General features: G+C 41.3%; 1 protein-coding gene across 1 annotated transcript in view; it reads left to right on the forward strand.

Annotated features, from left to right (window-relative positions):
* The window catches only part of CDH23 (cadherin related 23), a 553,698-nt gene that overhangs the window by 257,169 nt on the left and 269,550 nt on the right, over positions 1-26,979 (forward strand). The window contains exons 9-10 of the mRNA XM_056850511.1: positions 507-619; positions 6,516-6,704. Of these exons, the coding sequence (XP_056706489.1) occupies positions 507-619; positions 6,516-6,704 (302 nt within the window). The remainder of the gene's footprint in view (positions 1-506; positions 620-6,515; positions 6,705-26,979) is intronic.

The raw sequence follows: 26,979 nt of genomic DNA on the forward strand, positions 1-26,979 counted from the left end.
GTTTTTAGCCAACGCCCCAACCAGTCTTTGGTACTGAAAGGGAAATGCAGATGTGTGTCTGTGTACACTGTCACAGATCCAGAATCAGTAGCAGAAGTGATGTGTATACAAAAGCCATGAATACATTTCCATTTTAACAGGACTGCTTTGAAACTCCGGTACTGCCTGAAGTTCTAGCGATGCTATCACAAAGCATAGCTCAGTTCTCAAACCCATATCTTGCTGAATTTGAATCGGTAAAGAAGGGAGTTAGGCCTTTAAAATGTATCCAACTGAGTTTTCAGGTCTGCAAATCATGGAATAATCTATTGCTGATTTGGGGTTTTAAACACCACAGCACTTTGCTTCTCAAGTGTCTCATTTATCCGATCTATGTGAGGATTTAGACGTAAAGTAGCCAACAGTACAGGGTTTCTTTTTCCCCCCTTCTGTATGTTAAGTCTTGAGCTTTTTGTGCTTTTCTGCAGAGAGTTTATTTGCGCTGATCCTGTTTATTTTATTGCCAGGCAACACAAACAGTCTCTTCGCACTGGACTACATCAGTGGTGCTTTAACTCTGAATGGGCCACTAGACCGAGAAAATCCTTTCTACGGTGCTGGATTCATTCTTACAGTGAAGGTGAGAGAATCAGAGAATGGCTTTATTGGAGCAAGTATTTCAAAATATCTCGAGAGAGAAGAAGTGAATATTGACTGTTACAGCAAGAGCTGTAATGGAATTTCATATGAAATTGAAACTGCACATGTTTTTGGAAATTTGAGCTTTGAAATGAGTTTATTTGTCCAGGTTTGGGGTTCTGAGAATTTCTACACACATATCCCAAATTGTGTTCTGTTTGACATTTAGCACGTAGGACACACCTAGAAGAAAAACAGGAGACTCGTTACCATATCTTTATTTCTGCCCAGATGATGAGCTCTCTAGAATTTATATTTGTGTTTCTTGGGAATGTTTCTTAAAAGCAAAAATTAACCATTTCTGAAAAACTGTTCTAGAAACTTAATGGTTTGGGCTGAAGTTAAGTCCTTATTGCCAAAGTTTTAGTGCTTGTATTCTTTCACATAAAGGAACAAAAATAAAATTTTGGAACGAGGATGAAATTTGAGGGGGAAAAGAAATATGTTTACCCTTAGTTTCCCATAATGTTGCAGATACATGAATTATTACAAGCAGGCTCTAGTGATCTTGTTTGACTTCAGATCTTTGGATAGTGATGCATACCCTAATATTTCCAGACTGGATAAAATTGGCTTCAAAATTTACCCATTTTCATTTCCCAGGTATTGGCACAATGTCTACTACAAATAGGTTTACAACTAGAGCCATCACATAATAGCGTGTTCAAAGTCTTTATCATGAGGCCTATTTTGTCATGCCTTCTAACATGCCTTAGAATAATGCTTGGTTCTTGAGTGCCAGCCGTTACTTTGAGTTAGAAATGTCAGGATGGAGCATACAAATAACATAAATTAAATGATGGTGGTGTAATAGGAGGTAAGCGGGATGTGAAGAGCACAATGCAAACAATCATGCACAATGGTGTTTTCAGACATGAAGAGAACTGAATGATAGCAAGAGTAAACATGTAGAAAACAGGTCTCATGAACTGATCTTCATTATCTATTACAAATTTATTTATTGAAAAAGGCAAGCTTGTCTTTTTCTCCAGCCAATTAGGATCCAAGACAGGGAGCAACAAGAGTAAAAAAATACAACAAAATACTGTACCTAAGAACAAAAAGCCTTAAAAACTGACATAAAAACTTTTGAACCATCAGTTCATACCAATTTATAAACCCTGAAATGTTCTTCCAAATAGTTCTGTCTTACAGCCTCTCTGGAATGACAGCGCTACTTGAAGTTCTCTTCTGTTGCTGGATTAATCAGTCATGCATCTTTTCTGTTTACTAAGTGCTATAAATGTGAGAGAAATAGAACCACACCCACTCAATGTTCCTTGTACCTGCACAGCAAGAAATATCCTTAGTGGAACTTGCTTTCAAGAACTAAAGCCATCACAATACCAGGTGGTTTTTGTGGTCATTTCTGTGGCAATATTTAAATATTTATATCCTGCTTTTCTCACTATAGGGAACCAAAGTTGCTCACAACAAAATCAATGTAATATAAATTAATTAGCCCTTGACTGAAGAACAGTACACTCCTATCAGATCGTACCGAAAGAGTGCTAGTTAATGGTTCCTCGTCCACTTGGAAAGAAGTGACTAGTGGAGTGCCTCAGGGATCTATGCTGGGCCCTGTGTTGTTCAACATCTTTATAAAGGATTTGGATGAAGGAATAGAGGGGATACTTATTAAATTTGCAGATGATACTAAATTGGGAGGGGTAGCAAATACGGTAGAAGACAGAGCCAAGATAGAGTATGATCTTGACAGGCTGGAGAATTGGGCTAGAACTAATAAAATGCACTTCAACAAAGACAAATGGAAAGTTCTGCATTTAGGTAGGAAAAATCAAATGCATAATTATAGGATGGGGGAGACTTGTCTGAGCAATAGTGTGTATGAAAAGGATCTTGGGGTCTTAGTAGACCAAACAGTGTGATGCGGTAGCTAAAAAGGCAAATGCGATCTTGGGCTGCATCAACAGAAGTATAGTGTCCAGATCACTTGAAGTGATTGTATTGCTTTACTCTGCTCTGGTTAGACCTCACCTAGAGCACTGTGTTCAGTTTTGGGCACCACAATTTAAGAAAGATGTAGACAAGCTGGAACGTGTCCAGAGGAGGGCAACAAAGATGATGAGGGGTCTGGAGACCAAGTCCTATGAGGAAAGGTTGAAGGAGCTGGGTATGTTTAGCCTGAAGAGGAGGAGACTGAGAGGGGATATTGTAACCATGTTCAAGTACTTGAAGGGCTGTCAAATAGAGGATGGTGCCAAGTTGTTTTCTGTTGCCCAAGAAGGTCGGACCAGAACCAACGGGCTGAAATTAAATAAAAAGAGTTTCCATCTAGACATTAGGAAGAATTTTCTAACAGAGTGGTTCCTCAGTGGAACAGGCTTCCTCAGGAGGTGGTAAGCTCTCCTTTAATGGAGGTTTCTAAGAAGAGGTTAGATGGCCATTTGTCAGCAATGCTGATTCTGTGACCTTAGGCAGATGATGAGAGGGAGGGCATCTTGGCCATCTTCTGGTAACTGGGTGTGTGTGGGGGGGAGTGAGTTGTGAATTTCCTGCATTGTGCAGGGGGTTGGACTTGATGACCCTGGTGGTCCCTTCCAACTCTATGATTCTATGATTCTGTGAAAATGAAACAATAAACTGTGTCTTGGACTGATCTGGGATTCAGGAGCTGTGTCATCTGAAGGCACTGACTGTGGGCCATAGCCTAAGAGCCAAAGGACTGAGAGCCTTTCAGGTCTTATCTCTAGCTGTGCCTACACTCTGTAATACCTAAAATCGGAATGGAAAAGCAGAAACTCAGCAAGATGTTACAGCTGGCACAGATGTTCTTTGCATACTTTCTGTCCCTGTTAGAGAGAGCTATAGGAACTTTTGATACTCTGCAAAGGCCTCAGGTATGCTAAGCAGCAAGAGGATTACAATGAGGATGGGTCAAAGTGGGTTGTCTAACAAATGCATTGTCACATCATATTCCACTACCTGTGAATTTCTTCCTCCTTACCCACACCATCTCCAATCACAGGTCTTTAATTAAAATCAATACCAACCCAACAAGCTGCTTGGAAACATATTTAGTAGTATAGATTCCACTGGATGGGATGCCGTGGGGTTGGGGGGAGGAAAAAGCAACTGTTACAGGGGTCATTGATTGGGAGGGTGGCAGGCAGTTTCCAGAGGAGTACTGATCACCTACTAGCTGCCTAGAAGGGCAGTACTTTGTCAGGGAGGGAAAGTGGCATGCAATTACTCCACTTGACCTCTGCTGAGGGTCTTTTCAGTGGAATTCTACATGGTCAATACGCTATTATCGCTGTCCCTTGGAATCCTGCTTTTTCTCTAGATCTGTTTTCTTTAGTTAAAGAAAAATCTAACTTGAGACAGAATCTATTTTTAAAGGGAGAAAGGCTGACTTTTCTTCACCCCTACTAATAAACTCAGTGTGAGTTTTGCAGTCTAGTTCTCTCCCTCCAAAATGCAATAGAAGACCTTGTTGTCTTTCTCTAAAAGTCTGCTGCTGCATAGAAGTAAAGCCATGGTGATATATATGGTCTTCACCGCAGAATCTCTCTCAGATTATAATACAAAGGGCAGTGTATTGCATACTAGGGCAGAACTGAATATTGCATGAAAATTATGGCGGTGGAAAGGAGATTCTATGTGGTACAAAATGGTCCCCAAACACATTTTCGCATATTTTTCATGACTGGTCACCAGAGTTCCTCCTCTGGCAATATTTTTCTTCCTAGTTTGTGAACATAACCACTCAGAGAAGGTGTTGTGAGTGAAATATCACACCACTGCATATGAGGAGAAGAAGAGTCGAGTAGGTGCTTCCAGTTGCCCAGGTTGTGATCCTCAGATGAGTTACAGAACCCCACAGACTGGGCTGAGAGCCATCGTGTTTTTTCCCTGCTTCTTGTAAGGACGTGCTGCTAGTATACATAGAGAGCAAGGGTACCATGCTTCCTGCCTTTCTTTGTAAGCATACTGAGAGGAAGAGCAGGACAGTGAAGTGAAGTCACTCAGTGGTAGACAGGATTTCTTTTTTGGGACAGGTGAACTGAGAGTCCCCTTCACCATCCCTGAAAAGACATTTCTTTTACATTCCCTCTCTTCCTCCTGCCTCCTGTCCCATCCACCCTAACCAGCAGGTCCTACAGTGCTTTACGCATATTTGTCAAATGGATTCCCACACCAGTGAGCTAACTTTGGCTCCTCCTCTTTCTGTCACTTATCTGTGATGTCATGTTCTTGTGGTGGCTCAGAAGGTCCCAAGTTGCTACCTGTGGATTAAAGGTGGGTCTCTGGTCTGAAAATGTCAAGGGCCACTAACTTAGACAATGCAGGGCGGTGTTCACTCTTTTCTGATGGTACATGGGTAATGAAATTGCCATGACACTGGAAGAAAGGGATCGTATTCCTTATACAACTGGGAACTCATTTCCCCTCTTTCCATTCTGCTGCCTTCAGTGGTTTTATTGTGCATCCTCGTCTTCTCTGCATCTTTTCTTCGCTCCTGTTCACAGCACTTACTTCTTGAAGCATCTCCAAAAGCGGGGACCCTTTTAGAGCCTGTCAACAGGCTGCATATTCAAGGTAGGGGAAGAAATGTCTGAACCATATTAGAAACCATTCAGTTTCCAAGAGGCAACAATTATATTCACCATCTTGCCTTTACCCCCACATCCTACCATCTTTCTACCCCTGTTGGATTGGAGTTGGAGTTAAGGATGTAGGTATGATCCACAAGCTCATATTATGAGAAATTATACTAATGGTACATGCATAATGACATCGTTAATAGATTAAATTGGTCTCAGCTAAAAAAAAAAAGGCTGGATTTAAACCTACGACCCCTTCCACAGATTTCCATGGCCTTTTGTTAAACTGCTATTGGTCCTTGTAAGATTGCTTTGGAAAAATTTAAAACAAATAAAATCTTGACTTTTAAGACCATCCTAAATGCCAGATGGAGTTCTGTGCTTCTTTTCTCCAATTTTTTAAAAATAAAAAGCCTTGGAGGCCTCTAAGTGTGAGTGTAAGAGTGGCAGGGGAAAGGGCTTCTCAACCCTTCTCCCTCCTATCCTTCCTCCATTAAATTCTCCTGCTGCTTTCATACTTGTCGGGACAAAAGTATGAGGTCCTAATATCTTTTTCTATATGGAGAGAAAAGCAACTTGGTGTTTGTTTGTTTGTTTTTGTAATAGACAAGTGGCAGAGGGTGGAAGCAGCCCCCCCCAACCCTGTTTTTATTTTTTTTTTAAACCAGGTATTCATTGAGTTTGTGCGCGTTAAGTGCCATCAAGTCACTTACAACTCATGGCAACCCTAAATTATTAGTTGTACCATTACAGAATAGTGTATCATGCTCAGCAGTATATGTTTTTTTAGAGACAAAGGAGGATTTCAGCAACAGACAGGAAGAGAGCTGTGATGTTTTCAAAACCATATAATGGCTGAATGGTGGGACTGCAGTATTCATAGTTTTTATTCTGTGATCTTGTTCTTTTGCAGGAACTCTGATGTGACATTAAAGTATCATTCTATAATGTGGTGAAATACTGTATCCTTTTTGTGAAAAAGACATTGGGCCATTTCTTGGCAGACTTGAAGGCTGGTTGCATTTATGACTGAAAGATGTCTGCCTCCTGCGAGAGTTTGTCCACTGGTTATGGGAAATTTACACAAACCATTAAGGACACATAGCACCTAGGGTGTGGAATGTTATTAATATTTTATTCTCATCAGAATTTTTCTTTCTGGTCTGCGTACCGCTTCTTTATGAGGGCCATAGCTTTTGCATGTCTCTCCGCTTATTCTTTGGAGTAAAGTCCACCTTGTTTTCTCTCTCCTGATTTTCCTTCTTGCAGGGCACAGAGCTGAACGATGACCGCTCACCATCCAATGCAACCGTGATGACCACCTTCAATATTCTAGTCATTGACATAAATGACAATGCTCCCGAGTTCAACAGTTCTGAGTACAGTGTGGCTATCCCTGAACTAGCTCAGGTCGGCTTTGCTCTTCCACTTTTTATCCAAGTGCAGGATAAAGATGAGGTAAGACGTGAGGACCAAGATTAAATGCATCTTCTGCAGATAGGCCTGAAGTGATTTTGACATGTCCTTTGAATTTTGATCCGGGCTTCTTTGCTTCTTCCTAATTCATATTAGAAATGAAATCTGGAATCTGTTTGCCAACTTATTATTTTATCTTTTTTGTCTTGATTGCTAAAGGGATGTGTTTTTTTTAATGAAAAATATAAAAGTTGCCATTTTCCTGACTAACATGCCTAGTGCTTTGTTAGCTCTTAATACATACTTCACACATTACCAGTCATTCATATTATATTTAAAGCTAGAGACATTTCCCAGTCCTTTTCAGCACATTAGATTGAAAGAATGACACTGAATACTCCTCATTATTTTGCTTAATTATATTCTCAATATATATGTCCCATCTAGCTTTTATATATTATGTTAGCATGAATTTTGTTTAACTAATTACAATATATATTAACAGTGCATTCCTGAGGTTTCAACCTGAAACCTCTTAGGAGGCGGCGTGACCCCGCCTTCAGCATGTGTGTAAAACCTAGATTACATGCACTTACGCTGGTGGTGAGGCCAGTCCCGCCGGCGGCCGAGTGCCGTGGGACTGTGCCTCGCCCCTCCACTGGTGTAGCCTCTCCGTGGCGCAGGCCATGGCGTAGAGAGGCCGCGCCGGTGCAGGGGGGTGGGCCAGGGTCGGGCTGGGGAGAGGAGCCACTGGTTAGGCGGTCTCCTATCCCCGTTCGGCCTGGTACGCTGGTGCCGGGAACGGCTGTGCTGCGCCTGCTTTTTAGCTGTCCCCGATGGGGCAAAAGGCCCCAGTTAAACAAAAAAAAGCCGCGAAATAGCTTTTTTTTGTTTAACAGCGTATGGGAATCAGTTTAGGAAGAGGCACCGCCAGCTCAGGAATGGGCGGTTAAGTCTGTTGTAAAATGCACAATAATGACAAATCCAGTTTTAAATTTATTCAGATTTTTCCAACTTAAATCTGTCCTGCTTCCCATAATTTATTTCTTCTTCTAACTGTACGGGTGCCTCTTATGGTTTGCCATTTTAATTGTAATCTCCTGGGTGTGGTACTATATAATTCCAGTGTTGTAATGAGAAAAGTTGTGAGATGTGTCAGTAACAGCTTGTGGCAAAGTATACTGATTCACCAAGATAACCATGAACTTTGTGAAATACCTTGAGCATTTTTAAAGATTTGTATCTTCTCAGTTTATAATTTCCTTCTGTAAGATGGGGACAATGTAGCTGATGAGTTCCAGCAAGTACTGTTACAGATTTTGTGCAAATGAATTTCTTCCTTTCTCAAGTTGTTTTTTTTTATAAATGGAGAGGGTTTTTCTAGCGACAATCATGAATCTATGAAAATGAAAGCTTCAGTTGTTTCATCAGAATTCTTCCATGGGATCATTTTATATCCTGAATGCACAAAATGGCTATTTACATTCAAATGTATCTACAGGAATTAGACATTCTAGCTGTGTGGAAATCAATGAGAATGACACTAAAGGGCTTATACATCATCTTATTCTCCGTATCTTTGCTCATAAAGCAATTGATGGTCACATGAACGCAAGGAGCAGCCTTATACTGAATTAGACCACTGGTCCATCAAAGTCTAGTATTGTCTATTCAGACTGGCTGTGGCTCTCCGGCAAAGATCTTTCACATCACATACTACCTGATTCTTACAACTGGAGCTGCCGGGGTTTGAACCTGGGACCTTAAGTATGCCAAGCAGATGCTCCACCACTGAGCCCCTCCCCACTGCTTGCTTGTGTACTGGTCAGCTTGTATATTAATATAAGTTCAGTAGGGGAAACCACGGGAGAATCTTTGTGCTTTCCTTCTCCCCACCCCAACTTGTAGGGTGCTCATTCGGAGGCCAGACCTAAAATGACTATTACTTTTTAATTTGTGAAGTAGAACATATTATATATTGGCACAGTTTCTGAGAAAATTAGGTAAAGAACATGGAGTGGAAAGAACATTATCACACAGCTTACTAGATACCAGTCCAGTCTGTTCACCTCCAGAGGTGGCCTTTGAAACTGTTACCACCTGAGGACTTTCTGGTCAGATGGAGAGGCAGTTCTGTAGACTTTCCAAACCATTTGTTATGCATTACGCTGCTGGATATTATGATGAGAACGTGTCTCAGTTGCTTGAGTTGTACTGATTTTTGTCTCTGATTCCAAATGACTCCGTTCTTTTGACTTCTCACTACTAATTTCTCTTTTCAGAAACCTTTTCCCCCTCCTGTTTGGATTAATGCCTTCATTTACCTGCTCTCTCACACATACATACACTCTGTCTCTCTCTTTCTTCACTGACTGTGGTTACCCCAATACCACTTCCCTGCAGCATTACTTGCTTTCTCGGGAATCATTAATGGAGCTTCTATTTATTGCAGCAATGGGCCATTCCACTTAGGAATTCCATTAGGATTTTTCCAGCCCCAGGCTTACGTGCTTCGAATATTCCTCATATTTCACTCCTGCAATTGATGTCTTATTTCTTGTTCATCATCTGACCCCTGTGCCACAATCTACAATTATTATTGTAAGGGGCTACCTGAAATCGTATGGAGGTATTTCCAAGCTATCTGAAACCCCTGCTTCTTTGGTATCACATGTTAGTTCCATCTGTGTTTAGTATATAAAAAAAGACCTCTTCTCTCTTGTGTATTTATTTTGCTCCTGCAGGGTTCATTTAAGCTAACCTGAAATATCAATTATGGAGTAAGGGATTGTGAGAATTTTGTTTTGAAATATACTCTTTGCTGTAAATGAAATAGTGAATATTCACCTGTTGCAAAAGAATGACAGTAATGTTTTGTGGAGGTCCTACAGAATAGGGAGCCTCATAGCCCATTCCTGAGCCCTTCAGTGGCCAGAGATGGCATGGCTGAGGTGCCGCTGAGGTGCCTCCAAAGATGTTTCTTGGTTGCTACAAGGCAAAAAGGAAAAAAAAGAAGAAGCCTTTTAGAAAATAAAAAATAGAAAATGGGAAAAATAGCCCCATTGAAAACCATGATGCTTCGCCAACAAAAAGCTTGTGCAGCACCACTGTTTCTGAAGGGGGTGTTCCTGAGCTGGAAGGGGTAAGGAAGCTGACTAAAATCAGCTCTGCCCCAGGAACGCCCTCCCCTTCCCCCCCCCCCCCCCGGCCAGCACTGCAGTTTTCTTCTGGGATTTAGTTCCCGTAGAGGCTGTCGTGGCAAAGGAGCCCTGTGTAGCTCTGTGGCACCCAGGCACCAACAAAAATGGCCCTATGCCAGCGTAAGTGCCCCTTATTCCATGATAAGTGGGCACTTACGCTGGCCCAGGGTCATGCCGCCTTCACACCACTTCTAGCCCCCAACCTCAGGAATGGGCTGTAAAGAAAGTTCACAATCCACGCCTGCTTTGTTGGATGGGGGCATTTTAATATGTTCAAATATGCAAAATATCACAACACCAACTGAAAAACCAGGTTTGCGATGTCTCCCAGGCAAAGGGTGTGTGTGTAAAGTGCATTCCAACTGACTTATGCGACCCCGTAGGGTTTTGAAGGCAAAGGGTAATAGAATGTAATTGACCCTTAAATTTTAAACAGTCTGTTTCCTCACAAGTATGAACCTTTGTAAAGGTACAAAGATGCCGGTAAACCAAAAGCTGCCTTATAGATTCAATCAGGCTAGATTATATGATGCTGCCAATATAACTGGTATAGACTTAGAGCTGTTTTAAAAAGATCCCTGTCGTTACATTTCGTCAGCTGTTGCCATGCTGTAGATCAGGTAATTTTCAACATGAAAACCGATAGAAAGTTTGTGTTGGTGAAAATTACCTAAGCATCATGGCAAATGGGTAAAAGAAGATACAGAATACCAGAGTGACTGGAACAGCCTTGATGTACCTCAAGGTGCTTTCACCAAATCCTCACCATGAGAACAAAGGAATTACCTTGCTCGATCAGCCAAGGGTTCATCCTCGTCTATTCTTTCTTCCTCAACAATAGCCAGCCAAATGCATTGAGCAGCTCACAGATAGTACACAACATTCATACCCTTTTGTTTTCTTGAGCTCTCAACATTCATACCCTTTTGTTTTCCCTCAGCATTAGGGTTGCCAACTTCCAGGTAATCAACAAAAACAAACATCTCTGTACTGTTACCATAGGTTAGGAAATTAGTACAAGAATATGCTGAGATATCTGCAAAAACAGTTTGTATTGGAAAACCAAACAAACAATAGCATCAACGTGCTATATACAGAAGATCTCCTGCTATTAAAACTGATCTCCAGCCGACAGAGATCAGTTCCCCTGGAGAAAATGGCCACTTTGGCAATTGGACTCTATGGCATTGAAGTCCCTCCCCTCCCCAAACCCCGCCCTCCTTAGGCTCCACCCCAAAAACCTCCCGCCGGTAGCGAAGAGGGACCTGGCAACCCTACTCAGCATCCACCAAACCAGAGTTTTACTTCCAGTAATCACAGCGGCTCCATTTGCCTTGTCATGGGTTATATTTCTTGTTAGGTCTCTCTTCCATGAATTTGTACTAATGCTTAATACTAATACTTAATACTTTTTTTAAAAAGTAATCTAGCACCAGTTGCAGAAAGACATCACGAAGGAATTCATCTGCGTCAGTTCAGAACCTCTGAAAGAATAGCTTGGCTATTTGACTGAATAAAGAAGTAAGCGACAGGAATGGGAAAGTGTCCCAAGACAGGGAGTTGATAGGAGTTAAACGATGGTAATTAGTGGAGCTGATTAGATTTGTTAAAGTAGAGTATGTTATGATTGAGGACCCTGAAACGATGGCAGCTGTTTATTTCCACAAGAGGGGAGAGGCAGAGACAACAGGAACTTGGTTTCAGCAGGGCAAAGCAGCCCATTTGGCCTACCTGCCAGAGGAACTGATGAATGGGCATCATAAAAACCTGATCAGGGGAGAGAGTGGAGGCTCTGTGCCAAAGGACCTCATTGGCAGAGCTAGAGCGTCTCCCACAAGAGGCAGGATTCCTAACTCGGCTGGGTGGGGAGGTTTTCACCTAAGCAGGCAGACGTTTTAATTTATACTTGCTCAGAAGCAGGCTTACCAGGGTTCCCGAAGGCATTACTTACTTGAGTGGCTGGGCTTTATATCTTGAGGTGGTAGCAATAAAGAGGAAACACACTTTTACATGCAGGCAAACTTGCAACATACATGTGAGAACACACAGACCCAGGGTGGGATTGTGACAGGGTAAGTGCATACAAAAATCAGATTTTTTAAAAAAGTTACACACACCCTCATTTGGGTGGCCCTTCATAAAACCATACAGTTTTATTCATGGACTACAGTCATCATTCTATATCTTAATGTGGTCTCCAATATATGTTTTTTTAATGTTGACTGTTCTTTGTTCATGCCAAGAAAGGCTTGATAAAAGGACAGATATTTTCTTATTTGAATGATGGATATCTCTGAAATTGCATTTAAAGGGAATAATCATAACATTCTGGGTTAATCCAGAATTTTATCACAAACAAGAATGAAAATTAGATTCAGTACTTTACTCTTCAAACGTTGTATAGAGGAATGTAAAAAGTCCATCTGTTTAATTACTCTGACAGTGTCGATAATGTGCATTAAGGGGTAACAAATCTTGTGAATGTCCCCTAAATTTCTTTTGTATTGATGTTTTGAATTCAGTTGGTAAATTTACATGGGTTAATGCCCTCTTGTGTGATTTTTGAAGAAAAATAAATTAAAACAGTTGGTTTAAATAATCTTTTGAAGGGTGTTTGTATAGTACCTGGTACAGTAGATCCCCGATTCATGTCTGCAGCTTGTAAGAATTTTCATAAGGACTGGATAGAGTTTCCCTTCACTCATTATTTGCTCTGACTAGGAGAGTATTATTGAGGGGAGAAATGTAAAACAGATACAATTGCCTTGGAAGGGAGGATTTGAAGAAGACCTGCACCCAGTGTATAGATCTGCTTCCTAGCAGGGGCATAAACAGGTATTAGCATTCGTGAAGCTGTGATGCTGAAAAGGGGGAATGACGCAGATGCTCACAATGGGCATACATATGAAATAGCAGGATTACTCATCTGAAAAGGCCTCTTGGGGAAGAGAATCATTTTTAGAATCTTGCTGAAATAGTTTTATTTACTCTGCTGAAAAGCATCTCGCCTTCTCTGTGGTCATCACGCCAAAACACAAGAAACTGTTTTACCATGATGAATACTAATGAGCCACTCCTTCACAGGAAGGAAAGTTTGCCCCCCCTTCTTATATTTCCTGCTTTCCTCTATTTTTGTGCTATTCCTCTATCCACATCCTTTCAAACTGATTGTTTAACATTTTACTAGGAGAATTCCTCTTGCGCTAATGTTGTACAAGTGTAAGGGGAGGTCTACTCTCTCTGTGTGAATGTTTGCAGTTGTGTTATTGTCACATATATGCGCTGCTTATACTGCCTAAAACTTCTCTGTTGTCCCTAAGCACATTGTACAAGGAGAAAAGGGGGAATGGTTTCCCTGCCAATCAGCCCAGAGGTTTTTGGTTATTTAAGCCAAACCAGAGGGCAGTTTCTGTGCAAAATTTTGATTCAGCTGTCATTAGTATCATCCTTTATCAACCATTTATTTCTAAAAGTGCTTAAAATCTGCTCACATTGGTCATTCAACTACACCATAAATAGGTTCCTATCATCAGTTTAGTTCAGACTATCCCCGCTTCTTTTTGTGTGGTTGTGACAGTGCTTAGGTAGCTTTGCTATCTGCATTCCTCAGACTTTGGACAAGGGAACAGCATGAATGTCCTTGCAGGGCAGAGTCTCCCATGTCTGGGGATGTATGACTTGCCACAATCCAAAGCTTATTTCTTTAAGTGTCATTGTAGATGGATTGGTGAATATGGAAGTGGTGGCGGTGAAAGTGCCATCAAGTTGTAGCTGACTTATGGCAACCCTTATTCAAAGCAAAAGATGTGCAGAGGAGGTTTGCCTTTGCCTGCCTCTGCATAATGACCCTGGACTTCCTAGGACGTCTCCCGTCCAAGTACTAACCAGGGCCAATGGTGCTTAGCTTCTGAGATCTGATGAGATCAGGCTAGCCTGGACCATCCAGGGCAGGGTAGTGTGGGGCTAGGAACTGTAAATAAGGAAATGTGAATCAATTTCTACCTCATGTCCATTTGCTTATCTAATTTCTTCCTCTATTCCATATCATATAGCATAATGCAAAAGGACATCATTACCTTGTTAAAGAAAACATATTTATTTATTTAGATATTTAATACTCTGCTCTTCTCCCCAACAGAAACCCAAAGTGGCTTACATCATTCTCCTTGCCTCCATTTTATCCTCACAACAACCACCCTGCGAGGTAGATTACACTGAAAGAGAGTCACACCATGCTGGCTCATTATTATTTTTTTGGCCATCAAGTCACAGCCACTTATGGTGACCCCCTTTGGAGTTTTCAAGGCAAGAGACTTTCAGAGGTGGTTTGCTATTGCCTGCTTCTGCATAGTGACTCTGGACTTCCTTGGAGGTCTCCCATCCAAATGCTAACCAGGGCCAACCCTGCAGGGGTCTGATGAGATTCCAGGGTCTGATGAGATTGGGCTATCCATGTCAGGGCTACTGGCTCCTTACCTTCCCAAAAAAAATCCCCTGGACGTTTTAAATGAAAATTTGAAAGGCTTATTTGGGATAGAAAAAATATATGGGAAATCTGTGACATTGGAAGGAAATCTCCCTCTCCTTCTTTTCTTTCTCTTCATAATGAAACACTCCTTTAAAACTAGGAACAGTGTGCTCAAGGACAGGAGTGTTTCAAAGAAAAGCGTTATGAAGCGGATGGGCTGAAAACAAAACCAAAGTCACCTGGACCCTGTTACTGTTCATTTAAATATTTTTTAAAATGTAATAACAGTTATATTACTTCAAAATAAGTTTAAGCTTTTTCTTTGCAGTTCTTCATGTATTACTGACATTACCATGTCAAATAATACTTCAGTCAAACTTACCTTAAGCCTTAATAGACAACTTATAAAGCAGTAGCAATATTTACCTATAGGTCATTGTGTTCAAATAAATACATTTGTATATGAAGAAAAGTATAAAGGAAGGCAACAGTGAGAAGCAGAGAATACAAAACACACATTAAGAATAAAAGGGGGTTGATACTCTTTAACATCTCTGAAGCACACCAAAAAATGTTTTGGAGATGTGTTTTTAACATCTCTAAAGCACACAAAAAATGACCAAATTTCAATAAATGCATCTTATTTTTTATATACTGCCTACTCATTGGATACAGGCCAGTCATCTAATTCAACCATGATATAGTGTAGAATTAAGTTCATATATTCCTTCTTTCCTGAAAGATAAAATAGTCTTGTACTAACAAAATATATGTACAAGATGTGCCTTTTATGCATTATATCTCCAACAATGAGACTGATCATGTTTTTGGAATTGACTCTCACTGATAACCACTACAATTTGGGCAAAAAATTTTTAACTGAGTTAATAGTAATGTAATATCTGGAGAAGTAATTTTAATGATCTGTTCTCTAAGTCCCTACACCAGCATTAGAAAAAGAGTAGAACAAGATGGCTGTCTCTTCTGAAACCATGCATGCAGATATGCCATAAGAAAGAAAGAGCCACTCTTTCTTCATGGTGACTGTGTATCAATCACACTGATGATGTTTGTGCCTGCAAAAGTCTGAAGAAAGAAATGATTTCACACCTAAAAGCTAGCTCTAGAAGTTTCTGTTTCATTGTTCTGTGCTGGTGCAAAGCCCATCAACGTGACTGTTCAGATTACCTTAAAGGACTACAGTTATAGGTAAGCAATTTGTTTTTATTGAATCACATGAGATAAAATTTTAGTTAACTTTCTGAAATTCACTGTGGTTCAGGGAAGGTCCTCAGTTCACCCAAATCTTGGGTAGAGAAGTTGCCACATGCTTCAGGGTCTGATCCCTCCCTGCCTCTCCTCCAGGTTGGCCCATGCCCAACCTTACCCTACAAGTGCTTTATTTCTCATGTTTTGAATGGGATTGTACCAAAGAGGAAATGTAAAACTACAACATATATGTCCCTCTTTTTCTGCCACAGGTATGGTGGGTAAGTTGACAGCAAAGCAGCTGGTCTTAAACTGGTGCCAAAAAATATCGCTTAGAGTTAACCTGCTACAGAAATTGATGTTGCCATCTTCACCACGCTTGGCTGCTTGTGTCAGTATAAAGGGGTTAATATTATGTCATATGTTATGTTTGATATGTTATGTCATAACAATTCAAAATGAATATTTTGTTATACTAATCAGTAGTGTAAACTAATATTACAGGTACAGAGAAGTGATGGTATGACAAGTGGAAGAAAATACTGGTTTCCTTTTCTTTTTTAGACTAGTAAATAATTTATCTGTGGTAGAGCGAGATGGATTTTTTAAAATTTCCTTTCCTTTATTGGACTACCACTACTGCCCCAGCCCATTTCAATCTACTTGAATAAACCCAATGGTAAGAGGTTGCTCTGCAGTTAGAGCCTCTAAATATCTGAAGGCTGCTACCAAAGGGGTAACTAGCCCCAGAAGTTTCATCATTCTTTCTCCCGGCTACCCAAGGATTGTTGAGGTACACTGTTGGTACAGTACATCTCCTCCCCTCCTGTCTTGGTTCACATACATGAAAATATCTCATCTGCTCTTAAAAACCAACCAGGAGGTGTGAGGCATGCACAAATGATAACTTGTTTTTATCATTCAGTGTAAGTACATTGAAACAGAAAGTAGATTCCTTTGAAATGTGGTGTTGGAGGAGAGTGTTACGGATACTCTGGACCACCAGTGGGTTTTAGAACAAATCAAGCCTGAACTGACCCTAGAAGCTAAAATGACTAAACTAAGGCTGTCGTACTTTGGACATATTATGAGAAAACAAGAGTCACTGGAAAAGACAATCATGCTAGGAAAAGTTGAAGGCAGCAGGAAAAGAGGAAGACCCAACAAGAGATGGATTGACTATAAAGGAAGCCACAGCCCTCAGTTTGCAAGAGCTGAGCAAGGCTGTTAAGGAGAGGACACTTTGGAGGACATTGATTCATAGGGTCGCCATGAGTCGGAAAAGACTTGACGGCACTTAACACACACACACATTGAAACAAAATTAAACTGTGAAATTCATTGCCTGTGGATGTGGTGATGGGCACGAGCATAAATAGTCTTAAAGGGGATTCGACAGGTTCATGCAGGAGAGGCCCATCAGTGGCTACTGGCCATGGTGGCTCCATATACAGAAGCAGCAAGCCTGAATACCAGTGCTGGGAGGCAGCATCAGAGGAAAGCCTCGGCCTCTGTGCCCTGTGCGTTTGGCCCTCCAGAGCAACTGGTTAGCCGCTGTGTGACACAGCAGGCTGCACTATGTGGAGGATTGGTCTGATGCAGCAAGCCTTAATTATGTTCTTGGATGGAAAAAAATCTGATAGAATATAAAGCTGTGGCCATTAAAAAATATAACACAGCACATGGAGAGCACAGAAAGAAGGAAACTGTTATTAAAAATCCATGTATTCTGAGAGAAGGGAGCAAGTATCAGTCTGCATTCTGAGAGAAGATTATGAATGGCTAGACCCAGGCTTCCCGAGTCCAATATTGGAGTCCATAAAAGAAATTAGTATTTTTCACAATTATTTGCATGGCACAGTGTGCTTTCGTATTAGTTTCTCATGCAATTATTTATTGCTGTTTTTGGTAGTGGTAGTCGTTCTTTTGAGAGGGATGGCACTAGGTGAGATAGGGAAGATGAGAGACAGATTTACAAGGACATATCTGACTGAATCTATCATGCTACTAGAGCCTTCATGCAGCAGGTGACAGCTCATTTGTTTAAGGGGCAAATTAAAAGAGAGCACTATTAAACTCTCCAGGGAAAACAAGCAAATGTACAAAGAGACAATGAGGATCAAGAGAAGAATTTTTTTAAGCAGTAGTTCTAGTTATGGTTATCTCGTCAGATCTCGAAGCTAAGCAGCGTCAGTACTTGGGAAGGGAGACCACCAAGGCAGACTCTGCAGAGGAAGGCAATGGCAAACCACCTCTGCTTCTCACTTGCCTTGAAAGTCCCTTTCTGGAGTTGCCATAAGTCGGCTGCAGCTTGACAGCACTTTGCACACGCACACAAGTGGAAAGAAGGTATTCTTATTGTTGTTATTGTTGTTATTATTGAAGTGTAACTAAACTATAGGTACCTAAGTGTTATTAATTCTTCCTCACCATTGCAGCAAGTTAATTAGTGTTGATGTCGCACCCTGAATTCCAAGAAGTTCATTGACACATTTCTTATAAAGAAGTGACCCATAACAGAGTGCAGGAACAGAAGTTCAGGGATGATCTCTGTGAGCAACTAGGCCATATGGCGGGGGGGGGGAGAGTTTTGTCTTTGATCACTTCAACCTTTCAATGGAGGCCATTCAAAATTACATTTCTACATCCAGTAGAGTTGTTAGGAACTTTAGACAAGGCATTGTCGAAAAGTCTGATTCCTCTATAGCTGTTGCCAGTGATAGCAATGATTATAACATGTATGTACTTTGCTTGATGTTCACAGGCCTTCACGTACATTATTTCAGTAGATTTTACAAAGCCGTGGGAAGTAGGACAGTAGTATTACTTTTCATATTGTAGTGGAGGGTGGGGAGGCTAAGGCTGTGAGAACTGTGCCTTGCCTGGGGCCACCTAGTATTTTGTTTACTGTTTTAAGAGCACTTGTATGCTTCCTTTCTGCCAATATTGTCACCCAGTGTACTTACAACTCTAACAAAAGAGCTTAAATGGAAATAATTACAATTAAAAAGAGGCAAAACTCCTCACCTCGGCCCTCACATAGTCCCGCTGTCATTGTGGCTGCTGCCTCTGTCTTATTATAACTGCTAGATTATACCAGTTCCAGTAGAGCCTGGACTTGGGAGGGACCAGCACTGAGATATATCCTTCTGCCATTTTGAGAGTGACTGGGACCACCTGACATTATCTGTTGGACTCATCCCTTGAAGGCATAGGTTTGTCTCTGTTCTGCCAAAGATTCATTGTCGGCCTTAAGCAAGTTCCTGTCGGCCTCCCCGTCCCATCAATAAAATGGGCACTAAGATTATGCGTTTCCCTTGTATGTGTGTACGCACAGAGAGGTCAATTGTCTTCATAAACATTAATTGTCCTCATTAACAGGTGTTCATTAACATGTATTAACATTCAATGTAGGCACATGCAGTAGAAATGTCCTACATAGATTATCAGTGTAAAGGCTAATGGACAGCTCTGCAGTATTCTTCCCCAAAAGTGCTGGTTGCCAATCGGAATGAATTAGATTTCACAAGGTTTTTTTGCAATACATGGAATTCACCAGCAAATTACCCTTAAAGAGAGAAAATCAATCATTTGGAGCAGAGATAAGCTGAAGGCGAGTCAGCCTCGGATTGATCCCGTCTGTGCAAGCGTGTGTGGAATTCAACAGATAGCCTGGGGAAAATGGGAGGGAGGGGAATGCATTGAGTACAAGAGAAATTTTCAGCACAGGAAAAGAGGGGAAAAGACAAAGAAAATGGAAGTTACTTACCTTGGATTTCAAATGCATGATATGTGTAAATGACTATTTCAGAAAGGACTGTGGGCCTATTCGGATGATCTTTTGAGGCTGCCCGACTGTGATGTGTAGTTCTGCACTAACTTTTTTATGAAGTTCGGTTTTCACTCTCTGAAAGATATTGTGAAAATTGCTACCTTTTACTCTTCCATACATTTTTGCCTGCTTGTTCACTGACATCCTCTGTTGCTCTTACGGCACTATGGTTTTCACTTTAAAAAGTTAAAATGAGACCTTGGCCATATCCACACTAATTATTTGTAACCTTTAATGAAACGTTTTTTCTTTTTGTGTCCATACCATTTTTCCTTCATTTGGTATTGGATGTGTTTTCCAACCATTTAATGTCCGTGTTTTCGACGAACACTTATGTTTCTCTTTACTCCGTTTCCAAGACACCCCCCCCCCCCGAGGTGCAGACAAGTTTGGGATGCTGGTCATTTCTCCGCCCCTCCGTTGTCCACACCCACTTTGTTGCCCATTTCCCTCCTATTCCCCCATTCTCCCTCTCCTCCCTGCCCACCAACTATTTCCCTGCTTTTAATTTTTTTAAAATTTAATGTAGTGAAGGAACGTAGGAGCGTTGAACTGACCACCCCACCCCACCCCGCTGATTTTGCTGCTAACTCCATTTCATAGGAGACATACTGGGCATTCCTGAAGGGGGTCGAGTCGGCTTAGGAGGTGACGTGACCCCGCTGCAGTGTAAGTGCCCATTATCCCGGGATAATGGGCACTTGCCACAGAGGGCATTGCCACTGGCCCCGGGACGCTTGGGTTTGGGCGCCGGCGGGGCCGTCTGCCAGCATTCTCCTGGCGCAAATCCCCATGCTAGTATCCTGGGAGACATTTCCAGGGCGTTCCAGGGGGGCAGAGCTGCCTTTAGGCAGCTTCCAAACCCCTTTCACCCTGGGAATGCCTCCCTGGATGCTGGTGGTCCTTTTTAGGTGGTGCAGGGCCGCTTTCCATTATGAAGGGGAAAGCCTTTTTTCCTGTCTTCATTTTGGAAAAAAGGTTTTTATCCCCTCCATGGAGGGGAAGGAAGAGGCTTCTGCAGAGGCAAAGCCCCTCTGAGGAGGCTTCTTAGCTGCTTCATCCTGGCCGGCATGGTCCCCCCCCCCCCCAGAAACAGGCTCATAACCCATGAAAGGGGCGTGATGTAGCATTTGCTGATACGGTTCCTGCACAAAACAATCCCAAGGACAGGATTCCTCTCTCCCTCCCATTCCCCCTGCTCTTTAACTTTTTAGAATTAATTTTATTTTTACTAGCACAGGATGGAGCATTGGACTCTCCCCCCACCCCGATTATTTCTGGCACATGTATCTCATTGCTCATTACATTTTCGCCGCTGGAAATTCCCCCCATCAGATTGCAAAGGGGCCATGATCATGATTTCTTCTTTGATGTTGTTCCCACACAACACAATCCTATGGCCAGATTTTATCCTCAGAGATTGAAGGGAGAGGAATGCTTTAAAATGAACTCTGTAGCCTGCCATCCATCAAGTGCGCAACTGTAATAACCGAGGGGACGGCAACTTTGTGATTTGGGGGGGGGGGTGAGGTAATGTGCCTGCATGGAGATTGCGGTTTGGGTCATGGCATCCATTTTGAGTAAATTGACCTTCCTACATCCCGTGGAAATGTGGCAATTCCTAAAATGGAGATGTGACACAAGAATCACCCAAAAATAGTGAAGGAAACAATTTTAAAAAGGAACCAAGTGAGACGGTAGCCAATCACAGCGAACCATCATTAGAGCGCATGCTCAAAAACAAAAAAAGGGGGGAAGAGGGGGGAGTGCCCTGCAATGTCACGAATGACGCCATACTTCCCTGGGGGGAAAAGAACTTTCCCTGGGGGGAAAAAACTTTTTCAGGAAAGCATAAAAAATGTTCACCAGTAGAACCAGTAGAACAAATACAACAGTGAAAGAGGTGACATGCCGTCAGAAATTTTGAATACACAGCCAAACCTCGCAGATAGACCATGAGGATAATTTGCTATAAGTGAATGGTGCAGAAATGGCCCTTAATTGGATGATGAGAGTCAACCTGGGATTGTGTCATGAACATAGTAATGCCATGGCACAACATTCCACCTTGAATTTGGTTATGTGATGGTGTCACTATAGGGGAATTAAGTCATCCCACGGCCCTCACTGTAACTCAGGAGGACGGAAGGAGGCAGTGGGTCCCCACTGCTCATTCCAGACCCCTGGCCAGCCCTCTCTGTCTTGTCACAATGGCAGTTTTGCTGTTTAGTAACACTGTGAAATAATACTTCTGCCCCATTTTAGTTTAAGTTGTACAGCCTAGTTAGGTAAAAAGGTGCATGGGGGTTTGCACTTCAGCGTGCACTTCTGAATATGCCTTTACTTGAAAGTACTGCAATGTGAATAGACTTTGCTGTACATCTGGAAGTGGATTTCATCCATCCGCATGGCATTATCAATCAGACATGCATCTGCAATCATGTTCAGCCCTAAGAAGTCAACTAAGCATGACTAGATATGTGTGAGAGAGCCACCAATAGCAGAGATGTATTCCCTGTTCCTCCTAAAACAGCTGCCTTGTGAACAGTTCCAAATCCTCTTGCAAAGTCACAAAAATGTCAAATTGGGGGAGAAGACATTTAGAGCAAAAATACTGGTGAAATTCACTTCCCATTTTGGCTTAACACTAATACTGAGACCCATGATGTGCTTAGGAACTGCTACACACTGTCTGGATTGGGATCTCAGAATTTTCTGCCTTTAACTCTTTTGTATATTGCATGCAAAGTATCCTGTAGTTCTTTGACACAGAGAAAATTAGTGTCAATTGGTCTGTGCCAGCATTCCCTAGGTGAAGAATGATATAAATTGGATAAAAGTTTGAGCTACAGTATTATTTGATTTACGTTGTATGTAAAAATAAATCAGAATAGTGTTCACAAGAGCAACTTGGCCATCAAACACACACACAGCAGTTTTATAAAAGAAAAGGTTGTGGTCTTACTTGTAGTCTTGCATTCAATGGAACTGCGGAATCCAAATGGCAGTCTACAACCCCAACCTAGCAGGGTTCTCATGGTCATCTAGAGAAGTTTCTCATGCTGACAGTATATAATGCATTGCCAAGGGAATTGATAGCAGCATTGTATCTATAATTCACAGCAGAAACTCTTGTATTAACAAGTCCTTCATCCTGCTGCCATTCGCTTATATACGTTTGCAACAGAGGCTAAGTAATTGCTCTTTTAGAAACTTTCCATCTCTTCTTCATGAACAACAGGGACCTTTCTTAAGCTAATCACAGCTTCTTTGTTATTGAACGAATGGGGGGGAAATCACTAGTCAATCATCTCAAAGTCTAAAACGCTGCTTCTGTAATGAAGTGCACTAAAATGGTCTTCTAATCTGTCCTTTGTTATCTTACAATCCTCCCCCCCCGTACCTTATCCCCCCCCCCTACACACACAGAAGATGGCTTCTTTTATTTGTCCAACTCTGTATGTGGGCACTCTGTGTGCTTGATTGAGCTTCAATTAAATGAAGCAGAGAACAGAATGTCAAAGCACAAGAAGTCTGTATATCTGGATTTTCTGCCACCCTGTACAGTAAATCACAGCGCTGCACTCCTGAATAGAGTTCCACCCTTCTAAGCCAATTGACTTCAATAGACTTAAGAGGGTGTGACTCTGCTTCAGAATGCACTGGTAGAAAGGCAAAAAGTTGTCTGAGGCCTGCATAAACCAGAGCCTCTGTATCTTACAGCTCAATTAATAGAATGTAAATGGAGACTTTCCTGCATTGTGTTTTTATCAGTATCATTGTCAGTGTAAAGCACATTTGACCAGCATGATCTTTTATAGCCACACGGGACATTGTTATCCATGCAGAAACAAAAATTATAATTCATCCTTACAGAAAGATCAGCCCAAAACTCATTACAGCCCTGTACCTAAGGTTGCCAACCTCCAGGTGGTGACTGGAGATCTCCATAAAGCCAACACTAATCCATCCTTGCACAGAGAATAGAGAATAGATTGTGCAAAATTGGGGTGTATTGACTTTTTTCATAATATAGTATCAGTCTTAATCTGTTTGATTGGTAGATTAGCGGTTTTCTTATTTTCTCTCCCAACAACTTAAGTTTTGTGTGTGTCACAGTATGTATGTATATGAAGAAGAAAAAACAGCTAAATAGAACCTTTTTTGTATGCTTAATGGGATGCAGTCAAAGAGACATTTCTGTAAATGATTGACAAAACAGTTGGGTTAATTTATTTTGTTAAAAGTTTCTGCTTTTGCTGAAATGATTACAATAATTTTATCTTGATCTCTGTTTTGTCAGTCAGGTATTTACACACACACACACACACACACACTATTGTGGGCTTAGTCAAACATTACAAAATCTGTGTGACCAGCTATCACATGGGGTCTGGGAGTTCCCCACTTGGAACTCATAATTTGGCCGAGGAACATGGTATACAGGTAGTGCTTAAAAGCCCTCCCCCAACACTCAATCTGAAATGCCCCAAGGAGCTCTGCTGAGGGAACTTATGCATAGCTATCAGTTTCAGTCACTGATACTGATAGAGGTACTCCCTGGAAACCAGCAGGGTTTGTGGGAGGACTTACTGGGAGTGAACAGAAACCTGGGCTGGAGTTGCTGGCTACGTGACAATGTCTTTTCCAGCGTTCTCCGAAAGAGATGTCATCATGTTGCCAGTAAAACTGGGATGCTTTAGTATTTGGGCAACAACTCTATGGTAGAAGTCATTTGTACTTTAGAGTTTTTGCCCAGATACCAGAGTATCCCTGCATTGTTGGCGACGTGATGATTTCACTTCTAGTGCACGCCAGAAGTGACATCACTAAGTTGCTGGCAACACAAGACTAGGCTTCCTTTTGCTGCCTGCAAGTCCCTTGCCAGCCAACTGATTGGTACCAGGGGAGGGGCCCCAGACCAGGGTATCCCCCGCCTCCAGTGGGAGCCTGGCAATCAGCATGTCTCCCCAATAGGGGAAATATTGGCTCCTCGGGGATTGGAGCTCAACCCGCTGAACCTTGTCAAGACTCATGGTGGTGGAAGAACCGACTTAGGGTGGAAGTGGACCTCAGATGCTAGCCTATAAGAGAGTCCTTGTAAATTTGTGCCCTTTCCTGCCAATGGTTGGAGCCAGAGGTTTAGAGTATTTGAGTTACTGCAGTGGTAGGGGATGCTAATAGAGATGGAGGTGAGCTTATATAGACTTGATTATGCGATTGGGCAGGCCTGTATTGTAAGGGGACCTCTTGAGAATAGAATGTGAGGTTATTGTCTGGCAATTTTTCAGTTTCACTTGAGTGTAGAGAAATTCCCATGGATCCCTGTGGCTGCAAAAGTCCTAGAAGTGCTGGGGATGTGGGGCGAGGTGAAACACCCTAAATATTACAGTTACCACTTTAAACAAGATTTTAAATATAAAATAAACAGAACAGAAAGAAGAAAAAATAGAATCCATATCACAATCATTATTACAACTGCATAAAAGAACAAGGAAAAACACACATATGATACAATAAACAATGATGTAATAAACAATAAACAATATGTGATAATAACAACAATTATGAACAGTAAATAGTGATGTATTAGTTGGCATTCAGTGGTAATTATCATAATATATCTCAACATAAATCCTAAAATACCCTATACAATACAATAAGGATAGATTAAAAAGCTTGCAATGGTAATTACTATTATACATTTGTAAAAATACTTCCTAAATAATAAAAATTGAATCCACATTTTATTATCATCTATCCATGATATGTTTAAATCTCCCCCCTTTTAACGCCTTTTCAGTATAGTATATCAAGAGGATTTTAAATAATTCATATGTATCATTTCAACAATCTCTGTCTCTGCTCCCCATTCTTTAAGGCTAATATAAATAGTATGCTGTCCATTTATCTTGTAATTCTTTAATTGGGCTTTTTTCACATGGTTCAGTAATTTTGCCATTACTGCATATTCAGTCAGTTTGCTTTCCCAGTCCTCTCTATATGGACACTCTTCTGCTTTCCATTTTGCTGCAAATGTATATCTGAACAATTCTTCCAAAATTTTTGGAACATTTTTTGGGTAAAATGCCCAATAGCATATTCTTGGCTTTCAGCAGGTATTTCGGCATACTTCTAGATTTCGGCATGTATTTCTTTTCAATATTTGTCTTTTTGCACGTCCACCACATATGATAAGAGGTACTGTCCACCTTTTTACATTTCCAACCATTTCCCTTTATAGTTGTCCCTCTTCTCGATACCCTTTGGAGTAATATACCACCAATAAAATATCTCATACCAAATTTCTCTTAATGTTTGGCTGGCTGTAAATTTTATATCTTTCGTCCATAAAGTTTCCCATTGTTGGAGAGATATTTCTTCCTCAAAGTTTTACATCCATCTAATCATACATGTTTTAACTTGGTCTGTTTCTGTGTCAGATTGGAATAATAGCTTGTAAATTTGTCCTAATAAATGTTGAAGTAACAACTACATATTTGAAGTGTAGATAAGTGTCCTAGAAGGACTGCAGCTTTACAAATATGGATTTGTTTTTTTAAGTACTTTAATTAGACAAGTTGCTAGCTGTGCAATTAAGCCAATTGTGCATGTGATGCATAGCAATGTTTCAGATCTGCATTCACTTGTACTGCTTATGCTTTTGAATTGGGAACATGATGTGCAGTTGTAGATACTAATATGCCTACAATGCTCAGCACTAATTGGATCTGTTTTGCAAAAAAAAAAAAAAAAAACCTCCAGATTTTGCACATCTCCCCCAGGGTGTTTGCACATTCTGTGTTGCCAATCTTTTATTTCCCTGTGGTTTTTATTCCACATGTCTCAGATAATATCCCAGGTAGCATCAGGCTAAGGTAGAAGGGAGTCATTTCCTTTTAAAACAATATATTAGAAAGAAATCTTCCAGAATCTCCCCACCTTTTCCTGTAGGCCAGTGCATGTCAGGGGAAGATAGTTGTGATCCAGACTAAGCCCCTTCTGGTGGGCAGCTGATAACAATTTGAATATTCAGATTCGCTCTTAGCCATCTGCAGGGGGTTCAAAGACTCAGTAAACTAGGAGCAAAGAGAGCAGCATGGGGCAGAAACAACAACAAAAATGATAAAATAAATAAGAGGAAAATATACCACTTTTCCCGACGGGCAGATGAATTCCTGTTCTCAAGACTTCATATGGGGGAAGCTGAGGCACTGGAGTAATATGTAATTGGGGGTGGCAAATATCAACAGGCTGATCTGTTTTCCCAGCTGGAGGGGAATTAAGCAGCCCAGCTCCCTTCCACACATGCGGGGGGCTTCTTTTGATGTTCAGCATTATCCTGCCTCCTCCAACTAAATCACTCTTCTTGAGGTCCAAGAAAAGCCCAGCTGCTTAGTATGATGAAAGGCATCTACTTTTGCAGGAAGTGATGGACAGGATTCCAGAGACCAAATCCACTAATGCTTGTTAAAGACAAGTGAACATACGTCAGAGGCTTTCTGTCCTTGCTTTTGTGATAGGTGGAGTGTCAGTAGTGATTTCCAACAGTGATATTCCTGAACACTTTGGACATTTCTGCAGAAGTTGCATGTGGGTACGCCTCCA

Source organism: Euleptes europaea, chromosome 5 (genome assembly GCF_029931775.1).
Source record: "Euleptes europaea isolate rEulEur1 chromosome 5, rEulEur1.hap1, whole genome shotgun sequence".
Classification (NCBI taxonomy): Eukaryota; Metazoa; Chordata; class Lepidosauria; order Squamata; family Sphaerodactylidae; genus Euleptes; species Euleptes europaea.